The sequence below is a fragment of the Pygoscelis adeliae genome, unplaced genomic scaffold, assembly GCF_000699105.1.
Source record: "Pygoscelis adeliae isolate BGI_AS28 unplaced genomic scaffold, ASM69910v1 Scaffold124, whole genome shotgun sequence".
In the NCBI taxonomy this organism is placed as follows: Eukaryota; Metazoa; Chordata; class Aves; order Sphenisciformes; family Spheniscidae; genus Pygoscelis; species Pygoscelis adeliae.
In genome coordinates, this window is record NW_008824791.1 from 5,407,802 (window position 1) to 5,416,928 (window position 9,127).

The 9,127-nt window shown below is 46.3% G+C and overlaps 2 protein-coding genes across 2 annotated transcripts; both read right to left on the bottom strand.

The window, feature by feature from the left end:
• Positions 1–1,615: 1,615 nt before the first annotated feature.
• LOC103916855 (lysophosphatidic acid phosphatase type 6-like) lies at positions 1,616–7,416 on the bottom strand. The gene is made up of 6 exons (XM_009323913.1): positions 6,526–7,416; positions 4,789–4,921; positions 3,964–4,064; positions 2,491–2,586; positions 2,120–2,285; positions 1,616–1,791 (listed from the first exon to the last, which is right to left on the bottom strand). The coding sequence occupies exons 2-6, from the start codon at positions 4,852–4,854 to the stop codon at positions 1,651–1,653; spliced, it is 570 nt and encodes a 189-aa protein (XP_009322188.1). The 5' UTR covers positions 4,855–4,921; positions 6,526–7,416; the 3' UTR covers positions 1,616–1,650.
• Positions 6,432–8,411, bottom strand: LOC103916854 (lysophosphatidic acid phosphatase type 6-like). Its single transcript, XM_009323912.1, has 4 exons — positions 8,329–8,411; positions 8,105–8,235; positions 7,359–7,438; positions 6,432–6,613 (listed from the first exon to the last, which is right to left on the bottom strand). The coding sequence occupies exons 1-4, from the start codon at positions 8,401–8,403 to the stop codon at positions 6,522–6,524; spliced, it is 378 nt and encodes a 125-aa protein (XP_009322187.1). The 5' UTR covers positions 8,404–8,411; the 3' UTR covers positions 6,432–6,521.
• Positions 8,412–9,127: the final 716 nt, after the last annotated feature.

Below are 9,127 nucleotides of genomic sequence, written 5' to 3' on the forward strand. Positions count from 1 at the left end.
TTTGTCCAGGAGCTCCTTGTTCATCCACGCAGGCCTCCTGGCGTTTTTGCCTGACTTCCTCTTTGTTGGGATGCATCACTCCCGAGCTTGGAGGAGGTGATCCTTGAGTATTAACCAGCTTTCCTGGGGCCCTCTTCCCTCCAGGGCTTTATCCCATGGTACTCTGCCAAGCAGATCCCTGAAGAGGCCAAAGTCTACTCTCCTGAAGTCCAGAGTAGTGAGCTTGCTGTGTGCCCTTCTTGGTGCCCTAAGGATCTTGAACTCCACCATTTTGTGGTCACTGCAGCCAAGGCTGCCCTTGAGCTTCACATTCCCCACCAGTCCCTCCGTGTTGGTGAGAACAAGGTCCAGCGTAGCACCTCTCCTCGTTGGCACCTCTGTCACTTGGAGAAGGAAGCTATCATCGACACATTCCAGGAGCCTCTCGGATTGCTTATGCTAATGTTTTGTTTGCTTTTTTGACAGCTTCTAATAGCAGTTCAGTGAGACCTCCAGCAATGTATTTAGTATTCAAATTATTCTGTTCACTGTGCGTGCTGTCAACATGTAATTGTGGTGGGGGCAGGCTAATGAAAGAGTAGAGGTAAATCCAGCCCACGCTTCTCAGGGAGAAGGTACTGTAGTGCCGCCAGTCACATATCTGTCAATGACTTACATTAACATCACTGCAGTCTGTTTTTGCTAAGTTAGAAGGGGTAATGCAGAACCAAAACTGCAGGGCCATTTTAATAAGTGGTCCCCCTATTCTAGCCTTTACATATCCCAAAGAAAGTTGGTCAGGATCCAAGTTTTGTTTACTGATTGAAAAATGGGGATTTTGGCAACATTGTGATCCTTAGTACTGTCTTACCAGAAAAAGTGTCATCATCTCAGCTACAAGTACTTCTGTTGGCTATGCTGGTGTATTCCTGCTTCAGCAAGTGCAAAATAGATGCAATGCTGCCCAAAGCTGAAGTCTATAGCAGCTCCCCAGACTTCCTTGTTTAAAGCACATTAAGCAGAGTTCACCAAGAGTTCTTGTACTTGGCCCGCTGTGGTTCTTTTGCATGTACGCAGCAGAATTCCTATAACTACAGGAGTGCAGGGAAGAGGTTTGGAGGCCTTCTGTCCCTTTGGAGAGGTTTTGTGTGCACAAAAATGCCCTCAAGAAGATGGGGTAGCTAAATGCCGTGCAATTTGGGAGGTTCATCTATCTGCAGAACAACCCTCCAACGTGACAAAAGAAAGGGAAAGGTACAGTGGCTTCTGCAGTTCGCCATACATAACAGCAATTGTTATGTCAAAGCTCTCAAGTCTAGTAGCACAGAGCAAGGGCTTCATCCCACAGTCCCAGCATATGAGGAACAGGTATGTTTTCTCTCATATTCCTCAAGCAGCAGGGCAATTTAAAAAGGTCTGTTCTCTCCCTTGCTGTTTTCAGCCTCTCTGTGCTTTTGTGTGGCTACCTCAGAAGTGAACTCCAGCCATTCTGTTACACGGCTTCTTTCATCTTGCTGCTAACAGTGAAAAGTGACACTGTGCCACCCTGTGTCTGGTAGGAAAAAGTCCCCTCATCTAAAATACCTTTAGAATAGGGAAGGCTGGCAGGAATATAAAGAAAAATAGTCAAAGACTGTGACAATAAACTAATTTTAATTTAAGACAACTTAATCATAAGTCAGTTTGCTGATTTTCCTCCACCTGAGAGCACAGGTTATTGTACTCCTCTGGACTGACTGAGTACTGTGAAAGGACTTCTAGAAATTCTTCGAGTGGGCAGAGACCTGCTCTACATCCTTTCACCACTTGCTCCTGCAAAGGCAAAGAGACAAAATCACAGATCTAGTGCATTGCCAAAGCCCTTTTTTGCTGATACTGATGCATTCTGCAGCAGGGAAATATGCTAGTCGAGGCAAAGACAGAGAGGCAGAGGTTCAAAGTCTTTGCCTAAACTCATACTAGATCAATAGTCAGCTCTACAGAAAAGATATCTTGGCTACCATGGATGTGCTGTAGGTGCCTTACTCTGTTATCTGGCTTGACGGCATGCTCGGAGCAAGCCTTGTTTCACAGCTTTACACGCATGCATGGCAAAACCAAAAGCCCAAGATTTGTACGAGGGAATTCCCCGGGATCTTACCTCTCCATGATAAGACAGGCAAACAAACCATTCTTTGGACTGCCGGTGCTGATACAGTTCCAGGGTCACATCTGCAGCATAAGGTGGCCACTTGCCATCAAAGGTGCCCAGTGCCACCAGGAGAGGAATAAGGGTAATGTCATGAGAAGCATAGAGAATGAGCTTTCTGATAAAAAGCGAAGGAAAAAAAAAGCCCAAACCTAAAATGTTAGCTGTGTTCCTTCATGGATAGCCAGTTGCACACATGCTCTTTCTAGCAGATGAGCACTCATCGTCTTTACCCCACACATTCAACATCTTTCTGAACCAGCTTTTCATACTGACAGCAAGTCAGAATTTATAACGATTAGAGGAAGAGATCTGCCCTGTACCTGGCCTTTTCAGCTGGAGATGAGGGATCTACTGCTTCTGTAATGTTCTTCTGTAAGGTATAGAAAAGGAGACCAACGCTCATCTGAAGAACTTCTCTATAAAAGAAGCAGACATAAATCCACTAGTTTTTAAACTTTCAAATTAAATAATTTCAAACGAACACCTGGGAACCTGCTTTTCTCTTACAAATCGGTAACATGTATTGAGTGTAGCTAAGAACTATTAAATGCAATTCCTATGGTTACTTTTTATTTCAGCAGTTGCATAGTCACTGCAGAGATTCTAATGTGATTGCAGACTGGGAGGGGAGGAAGAGGTGTTAACAAGCAGTCTCATGAGGTGTGGCCCACACAAAGGGGAATCCAGAAACTCCTTGATGTTCTCTATGCTATTTTGTTTCCCTACTTGTGATTTTTGGATGCATGGTTTTCAGCTAGGGAAGATGACTGCAGATGACTGCAAAACAGCAGCTGAAATGGTTGGGGTCTTTGGCGGGAGGGGGAGGGGCAGAATTCAGGAAGGTGGCGGCTATATTTAAAAATTAGTTTTTATCCTTGTATTGAACAAAGGGGAGATCTTTAGGCAACTTCTGGTGTGAAGAAACATCCCTCTACCTAATGAATACGTCAGTGGAAATGGAGGATGAGTGTGAGTGTGGCTCTCCCGGGTGTTGTGGGAGTGGGGGAAATCAGTTTTTCAGTACCCGAGATCTGTAATGCAAGTTAAAGATAAAGGCTAAGGGCAACTGCCCTAAGAGAAGAGGCAGCCCTGTACCACCACCTGAGAAGAGCTGGTGAATATGGCAGCTGCAAATGAATCTGAAAGGAAAACAGCTGCTAGGCTAGCAACTCAGCCACCTTTACAAACAACTGCGGAGGAGGTGATTAACTGCATGTAGCAGCAGATTCTTTTGCAAGTAGTTACATGTGTGCAGGGCCTGGCATCACCTTTTTCACCAACACTTCTCGGCCCAGCTGTGCAGGTGCCATCCCTGGGATAAACTTCCTAGGTTGGAATTCAGACTGTAGTTGTGCATCTGTAAGGGCAGCCTGGCCTGTGCAGCCTCAGTGCTCAGGCTGGAAGCACCTCCTACTCTCTTCTGCTTTTGCCTTTGACACAGGTTCACTTAAACAACCGTGGCAACTGAGGCATTCACTGCCTACCTCGGTGGCTTGCTACTGTTCCTCGGAGACTACTCTCTCCACAACTGTCAGCAAAACAGGACGTAAGCCCACATCTTGGCCTCCTCAGTGTGGACTCCTTTTTCCTAGCTCATGTTCCTGACTCAAGGCACTGAACTTCACACTGAGATGGCTGAGGCATGAATCTCATGAGGGGGCAGTAGCCTCTGGTGGGGGAATGAGGCAGATCAGAAAGGACTTCTATCTGCCACAGTAAGCTGGTGTAGTTCATCCACCCTGGGTAAGCCTAAGACAACCCCTAAGGCTGGAGGCAGGGATACAAGCAATTACCTTGAACCGTCTTCCAGAAGGAAAAGCAGCGAGTCAACAGATCGACGCTCAACTGTCTGCTGAAAGTTCTTCAGCACAGGGCAGCTTGGCAAATTGTGAACCTGGAAGGAGAAGATGTAGCGTAACAATAGGGTTTGACCCTTTCTGAACCCAGCCTGAAGACACATGGATGACAGAAAACAGCTGTTCATGTCACAGCATTTGTACTACAGTATTGTACTACAGTATTCATGTGAGGAGTTCTAGGATGGCTTTAAACATACAGACTTGCTCCATGTACCAAAAGGATGGATGTTTGTTCTTGAGGATACATTTCTCTGTGAAGGGACTGTAACGCCTTGAGCTATTCAACCAACAGCCACGCCAATTACCATTAGCGCCAGCAAAAAAGAGGTACTAAGGGGGATACAAATATGCCTAGCTCCCTTCCAGTAGCCAAAGCAACCTGGCTCACGGGTAGGATGCTGGAACCAGGATTAAGATGACTGTTAGGTGCTGACTGCTAAAAGGGAAAGCGCTTTGTAATGGGGTAGGCAAGGCCCAACTGTTCTCTTAGGTCTACTTCATTACACTTGAAAGAGATGCTGGATTTCAAGGTAAGAACACAAATACTGGAGATGAGTCTTCATCTATCCTAGAGCAAGGCTGACTCCACATCTTGCTTTTTAAAAAGGCCATGCTATTTCTATAAACTTTCTGGATTGCACAGAAAGGTACTGGGGTACCCAGTGGTATCAGCGGGTCTTGGCACTCCATGGTTTCGTACACATGCATGGTAAAGGGATGTTTCTTTCTGTGACAGTGCAACAGAACTGCTCAGCTCACCTGCTCAGCAAGAATGTTATCAAGGAGGAGAAAAAAGTCCACAGACTTATCACCGTCAATACCCATCTTCTCCTTAATTGTTTTCAAGTCATCAGAGATACCTGGCTGTTGCAGAGCATCCTTCAACCTATGCCTGTCAGGGAATTAAGAAAACAAAACAAAAACTTTTCACACATCAGACTTTCTATTTTTTGGGGTTTTTTTGTGACCCCAGCCCACTGGAGTTCTCTCACATCAGTGAGGGGTAGAAGAGAAGCACCACAGGATACTGAGGGATTCCTGATTTTGCGAGTCTAAGTTGCAGAGTGGACAGACACTGTGTCTAGATGTCAAGGATCGGAGCTGGCTATCTGCTCTTGCAGAGGTGGGGGGAAAAAAATTAAGATGAAATGTGAACACCTCAGAAGTGGTTCCCATAAGCAAGGGCTGTGTATCAGTTAACAGATCGGGTCATACTGGAGCAGTACAAGTCTATGTCTTCAGGGAGTAGCCTTTAACTGCCTCATGAAAGAAGAAAGGGTAGAAGCTTTGAACTGATTACTGTACAGTGTGGGAAAAGGGAAACACCTACTCACTTGTAGCTTAAATTCACCTCTTGCTTTGTTAGAAGCCATTTGCCTCTTTACACTGTTTCAAATTTTAAAAAGTTTAGCTGAGAATATCCATGCTACGTACTTCAAGCAAAATATGTTGCATAGGTTTTGTTTTCTCTGACTCTGATCTGCTGGAGAGGAGGTGGGGAAAGTTTGGGTTTGTGTTTTATTTTTTTACTAACAGCTCTAGTTTCTGTTTGAAATCAAATGTGCTAGGAGTTCCGGCATAGGTAGCCTGTAAGCTGAGGCAGTGCTTCTTACTGCAGCTTAAAAAAATCCACCTTGACGTGGTCACAAAATGTGCTCAGTTGGTGGGCTGGGGGGAGGGAGCGGAAGAGCTTGCAGTTTACTCCCTTTTTGGACAGCTGATGTTACTAGAGGAGGCTGAATGTACAGAGGAGGCTAGTGGTACTGCTTCTATGGGCTGTGACCTCACCACTGTTAAGAACGATCCTTTGCCTGCAGAGTCAAGCATTGTATAATGAGCTTTTGCAAGTGGATTCTGACAGCTCTTGAATTTTGGACAAAAACATGCTAATGTATAATCCAACCAAACTGTAATACATTTGCCTCTCTTGTGTTCCCACCCCATGCCCAACCTGGCACAGGCATTTAGAGTAATTGACTCTGCAAACATGAGTGTTCTTTGTATGTAGGATGTTCCTTATTTTACTTCATTAGTCATTGTTAAATGTGTCAAGGCTGAGTATATTTCAGTTTCTTCAAGGTATAAATGTGACAGGAGTGTTGTAATAACCCCCAAACCAGAAGCCGAATATAAAAAGGAAGCCCAATATGTTCACACTGGAAAGGCTTGTTAAGGGATGTAGATGACGTTAATTCTGCCCTGCAGCAATGCCACAGAATAGCTGTACATTAGCTAGTAATGAGTGTTTGCTAGACACAGACTAAATTAAATTGGTCTTTCAAGAAAAAGTGTCTATATTTTCTTTTCTTCTGGTGCCACTGCTTGGTACATGACTCCGCTCACCGAGTATTTTATACAACTAGCTAACCATTCCCAAAGAATAGTAAGTGGCAGGGGAAGAAATTGGGAAATGGGAAGAAAATGTGCAGTTTTAAATTACTACTGCTGAAATGAAACAGCAGTGAAATCATATGGGGAGGTATGGCTGGCAATTACCTGCTCAAGCATTTCAGGTGCTGGCAGTTGTGGTAATTGGGGTAGAGGATTTCAGAGCTTGCTTCATCAGTGACAATGACAACAGATCCTGTGGAATGAGGAGGAAGCTTCTGTAATCACTAGTGCATCTGCGTGTCTTTAGACTGCTTTAATCACTCCCACAGTCTTTGTGCTCAAGTCCATTGTTGTCAACTAGCAATTCCCCCTGAGCTATCACCTGCAACACAAGCCACTGTGCTTGTTTCTGTGCACACAGCATTTAATTCCACAGGGATATCTGCTGTGCACCTTGTAAAGCTTTCTAGTTGTATGTTCTTTTTTTTTTTTTTAGTGTTTGTATGTGCCAAAAATCAGCTTCTGTGTCATGAGGTGTAAGGAGCTCTGGCAAGTCACTTCTACTGTTTGTTCCTGGAACTGAATACGGAGGGAGCAGAGGCGAGATCTTCAAAACCCAGAGCGTATTTCTTGGCCGAGATACTTGTGTTTCTGTGAGAAACTCTTTTTAGATGTGTATCTCGTGAACATTGGACCTGGAACTTTTTGCCCTCTTGATTCTGAAGCGGGTTAATGCTAACCTCCTCAGTAGGTTTAAAATTGCAGCATTCATGGCAACAGATCCAAGCTGAGCACCAGCAGAAAGCTACACAAAGAGAGGGAGCAAGTGACAAGTTGATAAAGAACATAAAGAACCAGGAGAGTACGGGGAAGAGGGCCAGGTGCAAAGAACCAGGGAAGAAGTAACAACCAGGAGCCAGAGAGAGTTGGGATGTGTGAAGTGTGTGCATCTAGGGAAGACTGAGAAAGGAAAGGAACCGGTCAGAAGCCTCCCCAACCTTCTTTCTGCTGTTGGTACAGTCCAGCTAGCAGGCACCGTGTGGACTCCAGATTCCGGAAAATATTAGTGGAACGGATGCTGAAAGAGAGAAAGCAGTTCGTGAGGTAGCACTTTCTCCTTCACGTGGACGCGGCTGCAGCTGGGGAGGACTTGCTAGAACTGAGGGTTCTGCTTTCACCGTGGCTTTGGAAACCTGTGGTGGGATTCATCTTGCCTCGCTACAGCGAGGCGCTATATCTTAAATAGACACCTATATCTGAACTGCCCTTTAACTTCCCTTCAGAGGCAGTGGAGATAGATAACAATTTGGCACCTCTCTGGTGTAATTTTTCTCTCATCCTAAACCAGGCACTCCCAGCATTACTGATGTGAGCAGCAGGGGTGTGCTTCATCTCACTGAACTTTAGCTATTTAATCTACAGTGAGTTAAATTGTGCTCCAGAAACACCTGTTTCTCTTCACTCACCATAAAGGCGCATAATACCACTGTCAATGGCTAAACCTAGGTGAGATGAATCTGTCCCTGGCATCACTCCCAGGACTGCTGGGGAATTGGATGCTTTGTGTCACAAGTGAGTTCTAGTACCGGGCTCTGCAGGCTGAGCAAATATGAAGGCCCAGGGGCCAGCCAGTCGGCTATAGGGTGGAAAAAGGGTATGCTGGTCAGAAAGTTTCCCTAGCACGGGGCTACTCGTTGGGATGGAGGAAGCAAGGGAAGGTCCAGGAGGGAACCGAGAGACTCACAAAACCTCAGCAGGCTTAAATGTTGGTGAGAGAAAGTTGGCTTCGTCCACGTAGCTTCTCCTCAGCCTTTCCCCCAGGGCAAACATCTGCTGCATCCCTACTGTTGTCAGCTGTCCTGCAATTGCACCACCCTAAGTGCAAAGAAAAGGAAGGGTCTCCAGTGGAATATGGAAATAAACAAGTCTACAGAGGGAACACGAAACCACCGTGAAAGACAGCCTCACCTTGAATGTGGTCTTTTTGTATCGCTCCTCGTAGCGTGAGGGAGGTCGAGGTCCTCCATTTAGGTCAGTCACCATGTAATCAAACTTAGTCTGAGCGGGTACATCTAAAAGAGCGGGATGCCATTCCACCTGTTTCAAAACAAACAAACAGTGCTTCAGTGAAAAACAAGGACTTCCAAGAGCATTAAACCGATGCCGGACTGTTATTCGGTGCTGCCTTGCCACTAACACAACACAGAGCCAAAGAGAACTGATCTCTTCCTACAGCACGCACAGAAGTGACAGCAGTGCTGCATCTTGGATTTGCTGATCTGCTGTGCACCGTGCACAGACGGTGTACGGGAAACACGGTCCTTGCTTTCTTCCCCTTACAGGAGAAGAACCTGTAGGAAATCGTTATTGCTGCTATTTGTTATACGCTGAAAAGCTTCTTTAGCAAACTGCCAGAACTAATATCTGCCAGCTCAAGAGGCCGCCTCGTTGGAGGCTGTGGGGAAGGTGGATCAATCGCGATGACACGGAGGCGGGTAAGCGCACGTTTGCCGAGTACCTGTTGTAACGTGTAGCGCTGCGGGGGGAGCAGCTCAGCGCCGGGCGTCAGAGAGCGGAGTCCCTGGGAGCAGCGATAACTTGGGCTACAGCAGCGGCAGCCCCGGGTCGCCCATCCCTGCGTCCTTCCTCCCAGGGCCCCCTGCAGCCGCAGCGGAGATTGCTCCCCCTGCCATCACCCCCCCCGCTAACCGGCGGCGGGACCCAGCTACCGCCGCTCCACTTTTAACTTCCCACAGCCCACGTTTCC